The 21660-nt window shown below is 40.6% G+C and overlaps 1 protein-coding gene across 12 annotated transcripts in view; it reads left to right on the top strand.

Moving 5' to 3' along the window:
* The window catches only part of LOC122627088 (zwei Ig domain protein zig-8-like), a 60889-nt gene that overhangs the window by 24341 nt on the left and 14888 nt on the right, over positions 1 to 21660 (top strand). For all 12 annotated transcript variants that reach the window (XR_006326786.1, XR_006326785.1, XR_006326784.1 and 9 more), the window contains 2 exons: positions 15932 to 16142; positions 16324 to 16377. Coding sequence is in view for 9 of the 12 variants with exons in the window: in XM_043807880.1 (XP_043663815.1) it covers positions 15932 to 16142; positions 16324 to 16377 (265 nt within the window). In the remaining 3 variants the exon portion in view is untranslated. The remainder of the gene's footprint in view (positions 1 to 15931; positions 16143 to 16323; positions 16378 to 21660) is intronic.

Genomic DNA, 21660 nt, shown 5'->3' with positions numbered 1-21660 from the left:
TCTCTCTCTCTCTCTCTCTCTCTCTCTCTCTCTCTCTCTCTCTCTCTCGTGATTCGCTCGTGATTCATTTTCTCTGATATCTTTGGAACTTACCTTTTCGATATCTTTTTGATAAATCATCAATGCATATAGAGTAATCCGTTATATATCTGGATATTGTAGTGACAAATTATTACAAACGAGTAAATTAAAGCGATCTGGAAATTGGATTAAACAAGTATAATTTAAGTTTCACATGCAACTAATATCTGAGCCTATTAATGAGATATCAACTCGTAACAGGTTGCGTGATTCACTCTATATACGTAGATATTTCGATAGAGGTATATCTGGTTTGATTGTTTCCAACGATATCTCGATCGAAATATATTTTTATTAATATTCTTACTTAGTTTTCTCGTTTTAACGTCAGTCTATTTTCGTCGGACGAGTTCCCCTTATTCCGCAACGTGTGCCCATGATCCAACGAAGAGTAAGACTCCTTTGGAATCTGACGATTTTTGGATGCTGGATAAGAAACGAAAGGATTGGGAAGGCTGAGATAACGCGAGACTAACCCGATTGTGACGTGTTTCTTTCGATAAATATGGAAGAATCGAGGAGTGCAATGAGATAAGTTCGGATCGTTCTTCGAAAGCGTCCTCTTTTAGAAATCGGTCTCTGGAAATTCTTACACGTTTCGCTTCGGTCGATCGAAGAAATTTCTATGTTTTGAAGAGACGTGTTTGCGCCGAGCGAGCCCGACGGGAGAGCTCCCGCAAATTCGTGAAATTGCCGAGCCGTCGTTTCTCGAATGGCCACGAAGGATCAATCTCGAACCGTTGAAATCCGGATAATCCGACTGTATGACGTTCGTCTATCTTTCGACGATAAGCCACCCACGGGGTTGTGCTTTCGAGCAAAAAGGGCGCGTTCAAAGGCGTCGATGTTGGGGGAGACGAGAATATACGGTCGGTCCGACTCGTCTCTGTATTTCACCTAACAACATCCTGGACGTTACGCTGATTACCTATCGTTAGTCCACCCTACAAAAGATTATTGCTTCCTATGTAGATATATATATATATATGTATGTACTTACGTATGTATCTTCCGATTGCTGTGATCCAAGTGCATAAATGAACGTTCAGTTAAAAAACTACGACGTCGAACGAAGTCAAATCCGCCTGAAAGTCTTTGATCGTTTATCCGAACGTGAAAGAATATAATAATAAATAATAGTTAGTTTGTGTTATTTCGATAGAATTTAATACGCAAAGTATATATCTCCGGTAATGAAAGTTGTAAAACACGTGTTCGTGCTTGCACGAGTTAGGTAGGAAAGAAGTATGACAATTCCCGATGGTATTTTAAAAATAAAAGATTTTTAGCGACATTCTTCGATGTACGGCTAAATCTAGCAGTCTGACGTACACGCGGTCGGAGTGTAACTCACCATTTTCGCTCAATAAAAAGGTACTTCGAAGTAAACTTTTATGGTTTCGACGGTGCGCATAAAACGAATGAAATCCGAGATGGATTCCTTTGGGGTTACGTGGCTCCTATCTACGTTGGATGCTGAGAAAGATATAGCTGTTATCTCTTTTACAATTCGAACGAGAAGAAAGAGGGGGATTCCTTTCTCGCGTACGATTTTTCTCACCACTTTTGATATTTATTTTTCGTTCGGGACGTTCATGTCGGAAGACTCAAATATTCGAAACAGTAATCTCGATGTAATGGGAAAAAGAAACAGAAAGAGGCAACGCAGTCCCACGCAACATAGTTGAAGAATGCTTTGATATGTTTGTATAGCTATACGTATAGCTAGCTATGTGTATGTACATACGTTTGCGCTTGCACTGCGAGTCTGTTCCGCTCTCGTGCCCATCATCATGACAATGCGAGTAGAGTTCGTGGATGGAAAGTACAACTCGGAGGATAGGAGTTCCATGACCGCGTTCATCTGCATGCGATTGTGTGCCAGTTTCGTGGCAGAAGGGATGAAGGCACACGCTGGTGAAGGAAGGTGAAACGAAAGCAGACTGTAGCATGCCTGGCAGCGCGTAGTCCGTCGTCTATTCGCATCGGTTCGCTTCTAATCTTTCGAATATAGTTCCGCGAACACGACTTTGGTATTCGTCGAACGCCTCCTAGAGTCGAGGATAATATCGTCTGAGTTGCGTCGTGGGAAATGGTTCTTGGTTGAAATAGGTTATAGAGGATAGTGGATGGGTAGGAAGGGTTGGGAATGGAGTTGGCCCGAGCGTTCACCCTCGAATTTCGCAGCTAATAAACAGCGAGCATAGGAAACTCCTACTATCGTAATCTGGAAAGTTCCGAAACGGAAGTTCGAGACACGATGCTCGTCCTCGGGAGCACGTCGGAGACGCGCCATCTTCCTCTTCTTCTTCTTCTTCTTCTTCTTCTTCTTCTTCTTCTTCTTCTTCTTCTTCTTCTACTCCTCGTTGGCTTCTTTTTGCGTCTCTCTCGACTGACAAGGAAGTTTCTTCGAGATCGCTTCGAGAAAACGTCAAGATAAGGTGATATCTTCGTTTCGCTTCGTCTTCCTTTCGCTTTTATTCCTCGCGATAGATCATGAGAATCTCTCGGTCTGTTTCCAACGATCGATCTGGCGTAGAACGTAAAGGAGGAGAATTAATGTCGGCCGATGTCGGAGATCGCGGCAATTCGGAGCAACAGTGGCTCGGTTGATGAAGAAATTGGCAGTCTGCCGTACCCGGCTTTCCAGTCGAACGATTTTGGTTCGTCTCCCGAGGGCAGGTGAAGTCGTCGCGAGGATCGAGATAACGGAGTTTGCTCGGATAATCAGGACGTCGGAAAGAAGGCTTTGGATATCGATTCGTTTGAAGGCTTTCCAAGCGGAATTTTTCTTGAAAACGTTGTTATCGGTACCGACCGATTCTATCGGATTGCTTTTCTTTTTTTTTTTTTTTTTAACAGACGCTCGAGCATTTGAAAAACCGTGCGAAATTTGCGTTCGGCTTTGAAGATGAAAGATACGTTTCCCAATCACGATTTGGATATGTTCGATTGGATTACGGTAAACGAACTCGAAACGCTGACCGAGTTACTTGATGTTATACGATATCGATAGAAATATAAGTAAACACGTTGTTGTACGCGATGTATCTTGCGATCCGATGAATGCGATTTGGTCCGATGTCTCGAAGAAAAGCTTTACGAACAATTCGAGTCGTATTTCCGACGAAGAGTAGATCTCACTACGAATGTTTCTACAGTATAGTGGAAAAAGTATGAAAAAGAAGTTGGAAGGAAATGAGAAAGCTGCGGTTTCATAGCGCGGTCATATTTTACGACGATAGGGGTGCAAATAAAGAGAGGAGGAAAAGAGATTCGTAAGAATATCGCTCGTCGATCGTGATCTTTTCAATCGCGATAATGCTTCGCCTCCTGTAATCTGGTCGATCGACGGAAATATCGGAATGGGTTTGAGAGACGAGAGGAGAAGGGAAGCGAAGAGAAGAGAAGAAAAGAGAAGAGAAGAAAAAAGAAGAGAGAAGTAGAGAGAGAGAGAGAGAGAGAGAGAGAGAGAGAGAGAGAGAGAGAGAGAGAGAGAGAGTCTTATTGATTTTCGATCCCCACTTTTCTGTTCTAACGAAACACGCTTTTGAGAGCTTTCGTGATCCGTAATCCGGTAGTTCGAAGGAATTTGTAATTGTCAGTTGGCGCGATGCCTTCGCATCCGGTCACGTACGACCGAAAGTTTTCGCCATTCGAAATTATTGCAACCTTTCGGCATTTATGTAAACTGTTTTGTAACGGTGCCAAAGTTTACGCGACAGACGGCGAATCGATATCACTGGGCGGCCAAGCATTTCATTCCCGAGATTGTTTGGGAGCTTTACAACAAAAGCTTTACAGAGCTGGTGTCCCCCTTGTCTGTTAAAAATAAAAGCCTGACGATAAAAGTCAAACGTATCGAACAAACGTACAAAAAGAATGCTATAACGATACTATTGCAGTCGGCTATAGTACAACCATTTAATACATATGTATATCTACGTATACGTATATATACATATTGTGTATTTCGTTTTCTTTTCGTTTTATTGGCGAACCTTTTGACTTCAATTAACGAAGTAATTTTTCGGGATTTCTCTCTCTATATATATATATTCCGTTGGAAAAAAGAGAAGTAATCCAAGCGTGAGTGCGCTTTTAATATCGCGTTAGCGTGCGGCGAAGAGCTCTCGAAAAACGGAGCAGTAAAACACGAAAATCCCGCTAGAGTAAAGGCACGGGTTGGCATTAAAACGAAGAAGGAAGCTGGAACGATTTATAGGCTTGCCGGTTACCATTCGAAAGTCGCACCATAAACCTCGTCGCGTATATCAGTCGTCGCTATGGCGGTGGTGTGGAGGTAATGCCAATGCTGGGGTATCAGCTTGGACCTTTCAAGGTCACACGAAATTCTCAATTCCAAGCAGTAAAAGGATCCGCCGGTACGCGCTTTCTAACGGTTCTCTTCCATATATGTATGTCGTTATGGTAATTTCTCGATCCTCTCGAGGACGGTCGCATGCGCAAGGAGTCCCAAGCGAATGTCGTTTGTCGCCGGCAGGGTAGAATCCTTCCAACGATCGTTTCTTGCGATCCTTGAGAGCGCCACAGTCGAAAGAAAACAGCGAGCGAGGGCCCGAAACGAGTAAGGAGGATGAAACTGAGAGGCGGTAGTTTATTAGTTCGCATACGAGAGCTTAAGGAATAGAAGGAGTAAGAGAAGTATGAGGAAGGAGAGTAGCTAAGTTGTGCCGTCGATGGTGGTGGTAGTGGTCGGGCTTGGCACGGTCGGAAGAAGAGGGGTAGGACGTAGCGATCGTTCGAAAAGGAACGAAGTTATAAACGAAGCCGGTGTGGCTCGAATAGGAATCAGGACGAGGGTGGTCGGTTAACTGGAAGGATGGCGGCAATGCTGGCGGTGGTGATTCTCTTGGCGGAAGTAGGAAGCCTGGGGGATGAAAACTCGATCAGCGCCATTGGAGTCGTCTCGGTGTAGCGTCCTGCTATAGAACAAGGATAGAGGCACCGAGAGTGGTGGGGGAGAAAGAGCGAAAGAGAGCGACAGCGAGAGAGGGAGGGAAAGCGAGAGCGAGAGAAAGAGAGAGAGAGAGAGAGAGAGACGGTGAAGGCAATGGAAGCGAGACTTGCGAGGGTGGAGTTGTCCACTACCGCGATTTCTTCCTTGGCGATATACGAAGGAGAAAAGAGAGAGAGAAAGAGTTGCGGGGAGGGGGAGAGGTTGGATGGGCCGTGGCTTGATTTCAAATGATCCTGGATTTCCCAGGGTGAATAAAAAACGAGGGACTCGGGGAAAGTGAAATAAATTTCTCCGACACGCCTTTCAACCATCTCGCCTGCTTTCCTTCGCTCTTCTTTCTTCTCGCGTTCCTCCCTTCTCTTTCTATTTCTCTTTCCTTCCTTTTGACCTCCTTCTTCTCCTATTTTCTCAACTTGGTGTTTTTTTCTGTGCCTCGTCCAAACCACCGGATTTCGTGTGCTTGCGGGGAATCGTGGATTCGTGACCGAGTCGCCAAAAGGAATTTCAATGCGGTAGTGGAGGTAATGGTTATAACCGATTTTGTTAGGAAAGCCAAGTGGACGATACGTACGTTAGTTGTTAGAGTCTATAACATCGGGGTAAGATGTTGATATCAGTGAAATCTTCGATTATTTCGAGATAACGGACGGTCGATAATCCTTTCGTTTAGTTGGATCTATTTTAATGAAGTTAGGAGTGTCCCTTTAAAGGGGACTCACCGTGGAACGGTTTAAAAGAGTCGGGCGTTCGATCGACGCGGTATATTTGCCACGGGAAATTCCGGAAAAGCTTCCGATTCGATCCTAAGTGAACTAAGGGAAATCGATTTTGTCCGTGGTTTGTATCAGGATGGTAGCGGTCGAACCGTACCTTTCCCACTTGGTCTTGGTATCAGCTTTTCGTACTCCTTTCTTCGAGCCGTCGAGAGCAGGTGCTTTTGAAATACCTACTGCAAGAGCCGTGGTTCTCGTTTCAAAGAGTGCTAGTTAGCCCATCGTCGATGGTTTAGATTGGTATAACGGTGAGCGCTAGACCATTTCCCTTCTACGGCTTGGTATATTCAGTATGAAAATACTTTTCCCAAGGCTCGTTTGCCCGGCATTGAACTTCCAAATGAGTTTCCCTTTGAAATTTAACACGTGCCTTTTTCGTCAAAGCAACGTTCTCGGTTCTTAGGAAGAATCGTAGTTCCTGCCGCACTCGAAATACACCGGCATAGCGATTGCCATAAGCTCGATATACGTGTATATTTATATGCGTATTACGTCTAGGAAAGTACATATGGGCAAACATAAATATATATATTATACCTGTAATGGATACGTAAGCGTCTTTCTCTTTCTCGTAAAATCATAGATTTCAATCCCGTTGCGTGCACGGCAATGCTTTCCGATTCGTGTCTCGAAGCGATAGTCGTTCTCTTCCTCTTCATCGCACAAATCGTTCCCTTTAATACCTCATATTAAAGCGGACGGTATCGCTCAGTGGCTTCGTGCTATATGCTATTCGTAAATCGTAATGCGAGAGTTCACTGTCTGCGTCGTCTTTGACTACGCTTGGGATATTGAGTTTTAACGAAAGCAGGTGGACGGATTAAGAAATTAAAGAAGAATATCCGGGATAAACTCTTCTCGTAGAGAGACCGTCTGATAACGAACCGTGAAGAAGGGTGTGAGAGAGAAAGAGAAAGAGATAAAACGAGCTAGTGCTCTTACGCTCTACGTTCATCGGATGATCCTGGCATTCATCTCTCTCGAAAATTATTAGATAATCCGCTTTAATTATAATACGCTAGCATACAAGAGATGGGATCTGGATCGGTTTCATAACTCCTAGTGGTCTAAGTGCCTTTATCCTTCTTAAGAAAACCTGCCGAGTTCTCTGTCTCTCTCTCCCCCCCCCCCCCCAACTTGCACTTCTCGGTCTTTGAACCGCGCGAGGAAATGCTTGGCCGGGATTTGCCAGTAGAATACTTGGCCCGTTTTATTATGCGAATCATTTCGACGTTGTGCTCCCGACGATTTTTCATCGGTATTGCGTATTCGCGGCGCTCTCCTTCTCTGTTTCTTTTCTTTTCTTCTCTTTTCTTTTCTTTTTTAGGAAATTTTACGTCTGAAAAGAGATTTTCAAGACGTCATCGAGGCACAGTTCTTTTCTTTTTTCTAATTGACCGTGTTATCATAGGGATAATGATACTTGCGGCAAAACGTACTGTACGTCGCGATAATTTGGCATTCTTGTTCGCACAAATAAACGTCGCTTTAGGTGGGAGCATTCGTTTGTTACGACGCCGAAGCAAATAGCAGGATAATCGTGACAAATAGTATTTGTTATGCTGTTTCCTGCAGGCTCGCATTTTCGACGTTAGTCGTGTTGCGCTGAGAGAACGATGACGGTGTCTGAGGGATCTCGAGAATTTACGTTCCCTTTCAAAATTTCACGTACCAAACAAGAAGCTCGCTTACTCGCTCGCTCGCACGCGTGTTCGACATGCCGTTTACACGGCTTCAATTTTAGACGAACGTACATAAGCGGTTGCTTCCCTAAGACGTTGTTTGATGACAATAATTAATCGGCTTTTTCGAAATTACTATGTTTCTGGCAACCGGTAATACAAGTATAATATTCTTGTCTTCCTTTTTTATCGCACATCATGTCTTTACTTTTCTTATTATTTAATATTCTCTCTGTCTCTCTCTCTCTCTCTCTCTCTCTCTCTCTCTCTTTCTCTCTCTTTCTCTTTTCCAAATATGACTTGGAGCGCTCGTCATAGAAAACGTGGAACACGTATGATTTATTTTAAACGGAGAAATGCGTATGAGAGGGCAGTTAAAGCGACGCTGGTAGCGTGTATGAAATAAAAATTACAAACGTTGGTTTGTTACCACTGATGCAAATCATTTTATAGTATTTTCTTTTTATTTATTTTTTTTTTCGTATGACTTAGCCCTACCATAGGTTTGAAGTTAATATTAGGGGTATGACCGTCGCGTTGGGAAACATTACTAGTGATATCGTCGAGGCACGAAAAACGTTGTCCTCGTTGTTGAAACGGAATTATTACGAGGCATCGTTTGTTGCACGCGACGCGAGTACCGGCGGTACTGCTGGCTTTTGCTTCTGGCACTGCAGCGAGTTCGAAATTGCAGGAGCTAGGAGAGAAATATTATCGAGGAAGCGAAGAACGAAAACCCCAAAGGCGATTTAAATTCGTCCCTTTAACGACTCATCGATCATTTTTACATAGGTAGAGAGAAAGAGAGAGAGAGAGAGAGAGAGAGAGAGAGAGAGAGAGAGAGAGAGAGAGAGAGAGAAAGAGAAATAGAAAGCTAAAGAAGAAGGAGAAGAAGAAAATTATAGAAGAAAGATAATGTGCGAGCCGACATCGTGAATTTTTTCTCGGAATATTATTAGCTGGAGGAAACGTAAAGGAAACGAATGAGATGGAGGAAGCGTAACGTCGAGATCGTGCGTGATCGTTCGTTGGAAAAATTCCAAGTTCGTCACTCCTTATGATTCTCTTTCGATAAATAGTTGAACTCGGCGTGTACGAGGACGCTTTCGTCGCAAACGATTATATGTATCTGTTCGTTCGACATTTTGACCGATATATACGCGTACATAAAGTGTAATTGTGGGCAGAGCGAAGAAAGGAAAATAATAGAGAGAAAAAAGAGAGAGAGAGAGAGAGAGAGAGAGAGAGAAAGAGAGAGAGAGAGGAGCCGTTGATGTCGCTTGGAAAGTGAACTCATCGGTATGCAAGACGGATTTTCCGAAGTCGAGTGCACGTTCCTCGTGTCCGCCATTTTAACCCTTCACCCGACGACCGTACACACCCTGCTGCGTTTTCCTCTTCGCCCATCTCGAGATATGACCCTCACACTACTATCGTCGTTCATCCACTAAATCACGAGGCACCTTTTGTACGATATCACGAAGATTATCTCGCTCATTTTCTCTCTCACTCTTTCTTTCTCCTTTTCTCTCTTTCTTTTCAATGCATCTTATTCCTCTACAATGCGTAGGTATAACAAAATATTAGATTTATGTATTTCAACTTTCACGTTTATCTTTTCCTTCGCACAATCATTTTCTACTTCTACTTCGGAGATTCAAGGTCACGTTATACTATAGAAATTCTCAGGAATTTCTCGGAATTCTCTTGATATAATTATCTTTCTTTCCTCTTCGTCCCACGTTCTCTACTTTTCCCGAATTACTTTCCTCGCCTCGCACTCTTTTCTGGGAACCATTGCATTGCATCCTCCTCTCTTTACTCCTTCAACCTCTCGTTGCTATGTTTTTTTTTTTTTATATTTCTTTTTTCCATCTTTCGTTGGTGCGCGTTCGCATGGTTTGCTCGGGACAACTTTCCATTTTATTTTGATCTCGTCCCTCGGTCTACCTTAATCCCTTCTTCGACGTACGAACGAAAAGATACCTTTGATGTCCTAACGAAGTTAGTTTGTTAAGAAACTGCTCGGAGCTCGTTTCTACCAGCCATCTAGTATTTCTCTTTCTCTCTCTCTCTCTCTCTCTCTCTCTCTCTCTCTCTCTCTCTCTCTCTCTCTTTCTATCTTTCTATCTTTTTCTCTTTCTCTCTCTCTATCGCTCTCTCTCTATCTTTCTCTTTCTCTCCCTTCTCCTTTCTCTAAATCTTTTCCTTTTTTTACGACGTCTCCTCATCGTCTCACTCGTCCTTTCTCTTTCATCTTCTCGCACCTCTATCATCCTGTTTCTCTTACGCTTGTAAAAAGAAAGCTCCAACGCATGTAACCGAAGCACAGACGCCACTCTTTGCTTGGCTTCTCCTTACTCGTGATCGTTCGCATTCCAAAGGTAGAAAAGACAGAGCTGTTTCGGATTTCCTTCTTTGCGAAAGACATCGAAAAAGTTCCATGCATTTGTTTCGTTGCTTTTCTTTCTTTTTAGTTAGTTTTATGCCCGTTTCTCTCTCTCTCTCTCTCTTTCTCTTTCTCTTTCTCTCTTTCTTTTTTTTTCCCAAATAAAGAACATCGCGATAACTTGGAAAAATGGTTTAGGATCGCTGCGAGATTCGAGATTCGGTATGATGTCATTTTAATTGCATCAATGTCGAGAATAATTCGTCCATTATCAGAGAAAAGACGATTCTCCTTTCTTGACATTCCATGAGAGATCCTCTTAGCACCGTAAAGAATTCGAAGGTCATCAATTGAAACGTTTTCATCGGCCCGACGAAGATGTCTCCGGGTACGTGATACGATTATCTCATAGCGTCGACTTTAGAAAGGCGTCTCCCGTATAAAGGATAGTCGATAATTCGTTGCACGTATCATCTTTCTCGTTTGTTTCGATTTAAGAAACATTACTCGTGAATGGCTCAGGAAAGGAAAGGACGTTTTAAGAGTTCGCCGATATCGCTAAGAGAGTCGAGGGAATTCGGGAACTCGGTATCTAGTTGTCATTAACTTACGAAACGATATGACGTCTCGGAGGTCTCGACGTTTCATAATAAACGCGAGACTCGGATATTTCTCTAAATATTTCTCTCTGGATCTTGGACAGCAACGAGGGCATAATCCTCGATCGTAAATCGCGGATCGATTATCGATATTACGTCTCTTGCGACCGTCGATGTGCCAAATCGACCTCCGTCTTGGCCCAGTTATAGTCGAAGATTCTCTCCTGTCGGACGAGAGGAAATGCGACAAAGAACCGATGTCTTTGAATCTCTCTCTCTCTGTCTCTTTTTCTCTTTCTCTCTCTCTTTTTCTATTTCTTACTTGTTCGTTCGTTCGTACCCTTCGTCCGGTCGACTGACTTCTTTCGAGAAACGTAAGGAAAGCAAACTCGAATAAGGAGTAGAGCGAGTAAGACGTCGAGAGAAAAATGTACAGATAATGGTGAAAAATAATTGGACGGCTCGAGTGTAGGCACAGTCAAAAGTCTCGCGAAAGGTCGCACGAAATACAAAGACTGTGTGGGAGTACTTCTTGGCCTACATTACAAAATAGTAGGTCCGAATCGGAACGTCTCTCTTTCTCTCTCTTTTTTTTTCTTTTTCTCTTTCTCTCTCTGCGATTTTAATGCTCTCTCTCTCTCTCACTCGCTTGTTCGCCCGGCTCGTCGACGACCATCAGAACTTTGAATCTTTGACCCTATGAAATTGTCGAGCCAGTCGTCACTTAGCTAGGACGGCTGTTGAAATTTCGCTCCGATTTGCTCCGATTAAGCACGAGAAAATGTTTCTAGATTATTTTATCAGCATTGTCACGGAAATGAAAATACGACGTTCGTATATTATGATTGAAACAATCGTTAATATCTAGATATGCTTGATATCAATTGAAAATACATTCCAGTTTACTAATTAATTATTATCTACGATCTACGTAGGTGAAGGTATCAGATGTGCAAAAAAGATGTGTTTAATGCTTATGCGAGTAGTAGGGTACGTATTTCCGTGTAGAATAGAAACCTCGTTGAAATCGAGACAGGTAGATATGTACTGATGTTCAATAACGAAGCGTTTACTACTACGAACGATAAGGATAGTTCGAAATAGAAGCAAGTGTTGTAATGAAGAGCAAGTACTAGCGATAGCATGTACTACTAGGACGTAAGCTTGCCGTTGTATTACTGCTATGTCTTCATTGTGGTAGTAAGTGATGCAACGTCGGTGCATTTATGTACGTCACTAATACTTCTAGCGGAGAAATAAGCACGTTCTCTAAATACATACTCGTAGCTTGTTTTAAGTAAACTCTCAGATCCAATAACGATATAAAATAGATTTGCGTGGTTGTTAATCATTTGAAGTCAGTGTCGATTGGAGAGTGCGAATTGCGATAAATGATTCATTAGAAATCTACCACGTTTCTTTTTCTTTTTCTGTTTTTTTTTTTTTTTCTTTTTTTTTTATATCAAACTCTTATTACAATAGAAAATTATTTGATCTTCCAACGATATTCCAGCTTTTTGTAAAAAAATGTATATTCGATACGATACTCTACGGATAAATGAAAAGACGAATATCTCTTTGATCGAAATTCCAAAGGAAGAATTAATTTTATAATACCTTTAACATTCTTTCCTTTCATTTCTCATTTGCTCGTTGCAGAATAAACGAGCAAATGAAGAACGACCCAGCCCGATTTTAATTTACGCGCAGAGTCAGGAGCATATGGTTAATCGAATGGCATTAATGTCACGAGCAGATAATGTGTAATGCAATAAAGGTAATCGATAAAAGCTCGCTGCTCTACCGGCTGTTGTTGGCCTACCAATTAGTGTTGATTAGGAGGCGAGATTAGATATATACCTTTGTCTCACGATCGTTTCCAAATGCTTTGCTGAAGATCTCGTGTTTTTTTCTTTTACGTACTTCATACGAAATCGATTTTGATTTTATACTATTTCGAAAAGGATTATTTCCGCTGTACAACGAAGCAACGACATTAAATTCGTCTCATTATTGGAATTAATATATATATTTTTTCTATTGTCAAAACGAAGCAATAATATTCTTTTACAAATTCCATCTTTATGACAGATTCCATCGAATTATCGACAATTTTGATTTCAACTATTTCACAATATGTCAAAAATTCGAAAATTTATGATTCCCTTTACCGGTTGTTTTCATAATCCGTAGAGTCCTGGCCAGTGTCATACATTGTTTTCGTTCAGGAGAATTTTTATGTGACCTCTATGAAGTTTCGACTTTTTCCGATAAATGAAATCGGATTAAAAAAACCGGACGGTGCAACGTTCGATTCGATGAACGAATTCAATGGAAGAAGCTCTACTTTACACGGGAATAGTAAAGCTTTAACCGAGGAACTTTGTGAATCGAAAGAGTTCGAGAACATATACATATATATATATATATATATAATTCCGCGAATCGAAGATAAGCTAAGCGATCGAATCGGAGAACGATCGCGGGAAAATGTTACTTATTCTTTCATGTCGTTTTTCTTCCTCAAGGGAAGATCACGTATACTTGGTTGATTTATTTCAGATGTCAGTGTTCGTGAAGACTGCAACATTTGCACCGATTTTCTCTGGTAGAAATTCCTGCTCGACGAGTAAGACAATTTTATCCGGTGATAGGAGCAAAGTGAACATAAGGTTCTAGCAAAAAGGTCTCCGCAAGTCAATTGTGCGATTCTCCTGGAAGGAGGAGTAAATAGTTAAACTGGAGAGAACATTGATTCGATAGTACGCCCGTGTATTCTGTCTTCTCTCTGGAGTAGACCAAAGCTCGTCTTTCTTCTCTCTCTCTCTCTCTTCCTTCCTTCCCCCTTTCTTCTTCTTGCTCTACTTCCTAAGGCTTTCACTGTAGGAAGCAAAAGGCAGCTTCCCTTAATTCATTTTGCTTCCATCGTTGAACCTCCCTGCCCTTTTCCGGTGGCACGCTTGAAAGAGCATAAGTGTGCTGGGAATTGTCAAACCAGAATTGTCAAACCTGCTCGTCGAGCAGAGAGGAGAAAGTAAACGATGGACTTTAACAACGTTGAAGGAATCTCGCGAAGCTGTTCTGTTCGTTGGAAGTTCTGTCTATGTAACATTATGGGTGATATCGCAATAGAGAGAGAGAGAGAGAGAGAGAGAGAGAGAGAGAGTAATTCGGTTCATCCATAGAATAGACTGATAAATGCGACAGAGTCGAGGTACATGCAATTACATTTGATGCTATTTAGAAGAGCAGCGATATTACGACTGACACGAGTAATTTTGAGAAATTAGGAATGGTAGAGAACACGAGAATCAACTATACAAAATTGTATCTCCTCAAGCCGCAGATAAAGAAACTTGTGAGAAAGAGAGAGAGAAAGAGAGAGAGAGAGTGAGAGAGAGAGGGAGAGGGAGGGAGAGCAAGGGAAAGAGCAAACAGAGATAAGAACTAGCAGAGGAAAAATTCTATATTGCATGGAAGCTTGTTTACCGGAACACAATGAACGTACGGAGACGATGTGATGTTCAAACACAAACACACACACATAACAGTCGTAACAGTCACACACACACACATGTACTCACACATAAGAGACGTGGAACTAAAGAAGAAGATCACGAGCGGTCTGACCAGTGTCGAAAGAATTTTCACGCGTAAGGAACGAGTTCAGGAATTGCACGAAACCTGCTTGAACGTCTAATTTACGCGGGTTGGCTCGAGCCATACGTGGTCTCGATTTTTCTTGGTGTACACGGGCGCACGGAAAATACGTGGAAAGAGATGAAGGAATGGATGAGAGAGAAGAGCTTGTATAAGGTGCCATTTTGGTGGAACGCGGTTCGCGAGAGACTTTATAAGATGGCCGTGCTATTGGTGTTGGTGATGGTAGTAGTAGTGGTGGTGCTATGAGAGTGCTGCTGTAGTAGGAGGAGAGAGGAGGGATGGAAACGACGAAACGACTGGAAGGAGTCGCATTTTTATTCCTCCGGTCTGTGCCGACGTAGCAGATGAAAGCGGTTATGCCGACTCCGTATTGCCCTCCTTTGTCTCCCTCGTCTTGCCCAAGTCTTCGTCGTATCCTCCTCTCTTTCTCTCTTTCTCACTTTTCTCTTTTCTCTTTTCTCTTTCCCTTCGGAGTTCAGTCTGCCCGGCACACGAGTACGAAGGAGAGCTTCGACTCCACCTTTCTCGTATTTCCCTTCCGACTGCTTCGCTCCTTTAACCTCTTTCTTCTCCGCTTTTCTACGATCCCAAAGCCGATTCTATGTATCTTGAGGTCATTCGGCGTATATTAGGTTACACTGGCGCTCGACCAAATGCCAACGATAGTTCAAGGACCTTGAGGAAAATTCGCGAGTTTTCTTCTTCTTTTTTCCCTCCCCCCTTTTCGAATATACACGAGGCTTTTTAAATGAATCTTTAATTTTTCTTACTCTCGAAACTTTTTACGATGTATACCAAATAGCGGTAGGACTATCGATAGTCTCATCAGAAGGGTAGCTTCAATATTCGTAATATATTTCGACTCCTCCATCCGAGTTGGTTTAGTATATAGCGTATACATATATATGTATATACGTGTGTATATATCCGATCGTGCTAGGTCGGTGAGTTCTCTCTTCTCTTTTTGTTGCGGGGATTATTGCTTTCTCTCTCTCCCCTACCCCCCCCCCTCTCTCTTTTTCTCGATCTCCTGCTCCTCGCAGTCTCACAGTTCGTTCGACTCTCGGGATCCATTCGCACGGCTTTTCGCAACATTATTAAAAATCGTTACTCGACGTAGCGCCGTCGTCGGTGGATGCCAGTAATAGAGGTGGAGGTGGAGGCAGAGGAAGAGACGGCGGCTTTTTCGTGATTTAGCTTTTTCCATTTTTCTGGCTGCACCTCGGATCGTCGCAGGGCTTGATAAGTTCTCTCGATATTCGGTTGCTGCAGCAAATCATCGGGAGGATACATTTATTCTCAGCCGTAGGTACCTCGATGAAATCAGAGACAGTTCCACCGTCGAATGGCCAATGGGAAAATAGTAACTGGATATAGGCCGGAAATGACTGCCAGCTGATAACCGGATATCTAATATCCGAACGTTTGCCTGGCCGAGTACCGAAAAATACGAGAATCCGATAAGCCTACGGTACTGTTTACTAACCATATTCACACACACACATCGGATAACGTTCTTTTTCGCATCGTTTCATTCAAAACCCCTTTTCTTTCTCATTCATTCGCTAACATTTATTTCAACGCGAGATATTCGAGACTCGATAGAGGATAAAAATTTGAAAAAGATATTCCTTTATTTGTTTCATACTTTTGAAAGAGTATGATTAGAGAACAGAAGAGTCGAGTTTACATGTTATTCTCACGGATCAATAAGTTTGTTTTGAAAACATGTTATATTGACCTTTCTCCGTGTTTGTTTACAGGTATCTTGGATGAGAATCAGGGACCTTCATATACTTACGGCAGGCACCGTGGCCTTCAGTAGCGATACGAGATTCCATCCGCAACATACTCCTGGGAGTGACGCTTGGACCCTCAGGTTGGATAATGTTAAAAAAACGGATTCGGGCGTATACGAGTGTCAAGTAAATACAGAGCCGAAGATTATGTACGCAGTTCGATTATCTGTTAGAGGTAAGTTTTTTTTTTTTTATTTCGTCCTTATAAATTCGTTCTCTCTTGATTTTGTCGTATCGTTTTACTTTAGAAAATCATAGATTCTAACATCGTCGAAACCGTCTTAAATATTTTAATCCAACGAGAGCTTGCCGCCAAGCGCAATTACGAGATCCAATAAACGTTTTCGTATTTTCAGAGCCCGATAAACCAGAGGGTTACGACGAGCCGCATTCTCAACAAACACGCATAAGTAAGTACACATTACACGCACGAGATATATACTAGATCGTAAACGAAGATAGCTTCTAATGGCCATGCAAACGGAACGCATCACTTCCTTACAATAGCTTCCCTTTCGAAACTATACGTTCTACCCTACGTGTCAACTCTACGTTCAAGCGTATAGCAAATATAAGCTTCACTTGTTTGCTGAATGTGCCTGGTAAAGTATTTTAGCTAATTCAAACGATAAGTCGTGAACGTTAGCTCGATTTTCGAAAGAGTCAGTTACTCGTACGAAATTATGCCGTTTCGTAGAACGTAACTTATATCGTTGTACAAACGAATCCATAAAAGAAATATCTAGGATAGAACATATTGTATATTAACATATTTAAAATATCTGATATGAAAACAGTAATACCTCCGTGATCGTAAAATTCTTTCATATAGGATATTCTATCGATGCGGTATTTAAATGTACACGTAATATGAATACTCTAATGTTTCGCTATGAATGCTTTGACGTTATGTGCATATATAGATAGATGGATTCGGTAACGTGTTTCTCCATGTCGAGACATTCATGATACACGATATGGAAGATAGCAGAGAGAACGAAGTTTTATTATTTGTTTGAAATGTCGAAGATAGGTATCGCTTTTCTATTTCTATATTTTCTTTTTTCTTATCCGTGCGATCATTCATTTACTTTATAAATTCTAACAGTACGTAGTCGTACTTTTAGAATATAGATAGATATAGGAACGGGTAGAAACGATATTAGAATCGCATTGAGAGGTTTTCCGTATCAATTATTTGTAGAAATTAAACTTCACTGTTTCACTATAAATATTTCCGTTCCTTTTTTCTCTCGTTGTTTTTCTTTTATATATAGATACATGTATACACATACGCGTGTACGTGTACTTACGTATGTCCTTCGTACGTTTATTGATAATTAAAATAAAACATTCCCCGTTGAATTACGATGTGACAAATATTTGAAAAGTAAACGTGTAAACATCGATTTCTTCGTAATTAAGTGACGTGGAGAATTCTCGTAAGTGAGTAAATTCATTCGTAAGTGCACATTTTTCATTCGCGATTTTTCGTACGATAACAGTATTTGCAAAATGTTTTCCTCTACGTTTGGACGAAAACGAGTTTCACGAATATGTGCATTCGAATCGTATGCTTTCCTGTTTATCACTACATAGACGGTGACAAACTTTCGACCAGCAAACAGCAATATTTCTGTCATTCGCTGTAATTGCCCATGAAATCCTCCTAGCTGGCGTATTATTCGGAACTTTATCGCTACATATCTACGTGCATTTCGTGTACCGAACGATGAACGTTAGAAACGTATGTTTGTATATAGGCGAAATGCCAACGTTATCCAAATGTTCCAATTAGAAACATAAGAGGGATGTATTAAAATTTTGTATGGATCGTCGAATGTCTATAATGGCAGGTAATCTTCTTTTTATAATAGTATTAAAACTCCGCAATAATAATAACGGTAGCAATAGTTTTATAAGAAGAAGAACAAAAAAGAACAAGACAAAGAAGAAGAAGAAGAAGAAGAATAAGAAGAAAAAGAAGAATGGTAAAATTTATATCGTTGAGAAAGAGGTAAAATCTCGAACGATTATTAATCATTTCGTTTTGAAAGCTATGCAAAAGAAGTTGAATTTTTGATAACGATAATTCTTTCATAAATCATATTAATTCTTTCCCATATATTCTCGTTATATCGATAACAAGTCCCGATCATCTTATACTTCGTTTGCACGTTAAAAACTCATCTACTTTCGCCCTTTTATTCCTTGCTCGACGTCACGAACATCAATCACTTAAGGGTAAGTGCGTCACTTTTCCAGCTTTCACGTGCGGCCAATGTTACTTTGTCGATCTTTTCCTTTCTTTTCTTCTCTTTTTTTTCTTTTGACTTCCCTTCGTACTCTTCCTTCTAACGTTCTTTTTTCATTATTTCTTGAAGAAGGGCTACTGGGAGAAAGTGCTCCTCTTTGCACTCGGCATCGATATTCTTTCGTATTATTGCGAGAAAAATATTCACGATGGGAAAAGTTTTCTAACACATGTTTTCATTGATCGGGAGAAGAATGAATAATATTGTGAAAAGATCGAAAGATATCTTCCGTTATCACGTAAACGTGTTCGATCCTTCATAATATAACACGAATAAGAGACGAAAAAAAGTTTGAGATAAGAGAAGTCGAAATGTTTTTATTGATAAAAGTAAGTTTGCGAATAGAGCTACGGTCAGCGTCCTTTATAAATCTACGATATCTGAACTTTTTTCGTTTATTTTCCTTCATCGTCTGGGACAGATTTAATGTACATCGAAAAAAGAATAAATTCAATGATATCGAAGTTTAAAACGGTAAGAGCCTCTTGAACGACGAGTCCAATATTTGTAAAATAGGATAGTAATACAAGATCAGAATTATCGATCACGCCGGCAAGTTTTTTATATAATGGATATTACGAATGAACGAGCGTATTAAACATTCTTGAACCATTAAGATAAATAATATATGTGTATATATACATACACACATACATACATACATACATACATACATATATATATATATATATATATATATATATATATATATATATGCAGATACGTACAAAAGGTAAAGAGAAAGACAATAAATAGCGTAAGCATACACCTACGGGTACAGTAATAACGGCATAAAGTAATATTTCGCCAGGTGAAATGCAGTTCCTGTGGGATTAATTTAAGTCTAATAGGATTATCCTTAATCCCTCTAGTCCTGTGGTACTGCCCTTACCCACTGGTCTCTCTATCTCTTCTCTCTGTCTCTCTCTCTTTCTCCCCTTCTCCGTCTCTATTTCCTTCTCTCTCTCGTTTCATCTTTCTCCCGTTGGATTTTCGCAGTCAACCAACAGGCTCATCGGAGTTTCAAGGGACAAGAAAAGAGTGCGGCGTTAAATTAGTCTTGGGTACGGTCTTTTCCTCGAGTAATGTATGCGTGTTCTGACATTATCATGCGAGTGATATCGTAGGACTCACCGTCTATATCCTTCTATGTTCCTTTCTTCGCACCCTTTCTTTTTTCTTATCTCTCTTTTTCTCCCTTTCTTTTTTTGCTCTCACTGGCACTTCTCCCGTCCATTGTTTTTCTCACGAGCACTAATGAATTATTACAGCACCGCGTAGTACCAAGAAGGAGGAGGTACCTTTTCTCGACGCTCTCTCCGGCTCGTCGTCCTTGTTTGTTCGCACTTCAAACTCAAATTTGCAGGAAAGATATCTCGAGACTCGAGTCCACGAACTGCGAGTTAAGTAGGTCGCGTTTTAATATGCCGACGAGACGTCGTGAGAGAATGTCTTTTCGGTTAAATGAATTGAGATTACGATTCCTTTCGCGACGATGAAATAACGTCTTCTTCCGTAGCGTTTTAAAGGGAAGCTGTTTAAAAGATATTCCGGGAAGAAGAGTCTAATAAAAGAGCCTTTAAATATTTATCGAGTTATTCATCGCGCGAAGGAGCTAATTCGTCGAACGTTAACGGAGCCAAGGTTCTTCGACGACGACGACGAAGACCAAGACGAAGACGACCACGAAACGAAATGCAGATTCTGGAAACCTTATAATCTCGACCTATCTTTTTTTTTTTTTGTTCTTTCTTATTTCTTTTCCTTGTCTTGACGAAGACCCTTCTTTAGAAGAAGGACGAACGGAAAGTTTCAGATATCAAAAATGTCGTCCGTTGATTGAATTCAAACTACGAGACTATCCTTGGAAGTTATCCAAGTGAATTTCGATCGTCGTTGATGCATATATATCAGTAACGTCGAACACCCTAAACTCGAAATTATACGATCGATGAATTTGAAACTTTCTAATGAGTTTTATACGTAAATGACGAAGCAGTGGGATCTGAGATTTCGAGTATAGTTGGAATATTAATACCAGAAACAGAAACGGAAATCGAGTGAGAACGTACGGAGCACTAATTACGTTTCCAAGGGGAATGATCCGGGAAGACAAACGTACTACTACTGGTTCTATAAACAAAAAAAGAGAGAAGAAGAGAGGAGAGGAAAGGAAAGAGAGGAACATGAGAGAACGCGGAGCTTTTTTGCTATTCTTTCCGGGAGAGCGAGTGCAAGCTAACAATGCTTTGGTAGATACGTACATAGAGAGGGAAGAAGCCCGACGCGCTGACTCGTTGTTATTTTTAAAGAAAGATATTCATTCGAATGGGTAGGTTTAAGGTGCTGTCACAGAAGAAATTTTTATCCATTATACTTTCCTCCTATTTCATAATGACGATCTTGTTATTTCTTCTTTTTATATTTATATAAAAAATATATATATATATATATGTATACATATTTATATATAAAGCCTTATGTAAAATTTTTTCTTTTTTCTATTCATGGAAAAAGACGGAAGGAAAGAAAGAAGCAAGTGAATTTTTTCGTGCATACTTTTTGGAATCAACGGACTATGTATTTCTTTCTTTGTTCCTTTCAATCGGACTTCCTATATATGTTTAATTTCATTTAACAAAATAGCGTGTTTAATATTTCTTCGTGTCAGACGTCAGTTTTCCGTTTTGGTTTTTGCGAGTTCCGGCTATATCTCCTTTACATTTCCATATCATCTATGTTTTAACATTTCATTTTATATCATATTAGTTGAAATAATATTCATATTTTTATTCTATTCTCTCTTGTGTTCTTTCGTTAATTTATTTTTGCATACGTTTATAATATAATTAAGATCTCTGTACTTACCTCGTCGTACGAGTTTTACGCCAATAAAATGTAATCGCCGTCGTAAACGTAGATCGAACTGCTAAAATTCCTCGGTCTGAAATAGCTAAGATTAATGATTAATCTAAACGAAACTTTGGAAATATTTCGGGACATTATATCGCTGAAAAGATCTGCGTTTAACGCGAGCGTCTTTACTACAACGGATTATATAATGAGGAGAAGAAAGACGAGCAGTAGATGATGATGCATTTGCATAGAAAGAAGAAAATGTGACAGTACCTCTTAGCGAGTAGACTTAGTATTATTTTACTTACCTTTTCTCAAAAACTTGTTTTCTTTTTCTTTTCCTTTTTACTATTTTCTTCAAATCAGAGTCATCGAATCCATTTTCATAATTACATTACGAAAATCCATGAGTTATTTTGCGTGAGATTAAATGGAAGTTGAAATAAGTTAAATTAAGTTAGACTAGTGCGTATAGAGTAATAGAGAGACAGACAGAGAAAGAGAAAGAAAAGAGAAAGGATC

The sequence above is a fragment of the Vespula pensylvanica genome, chromosome 2 (assembly GCF_014466175.1).
Source record: "Vespula pensylvanica isolate Volc-1 chromosome 2, ASM1446617v1, whole genome shotgun sequence".
Taxonomy (NCBI): Eukaryota; Metazoa; Arthropoda; class Insecta; order Hymenoptera; family Vespidae; genus Vespula; species Vespula pensylvanica.
The sequence above is the reverse complement of the archived record's forward strand: the minus strand, read 5'-3'. Positions and strand labels throughout refer to the sequence as shown.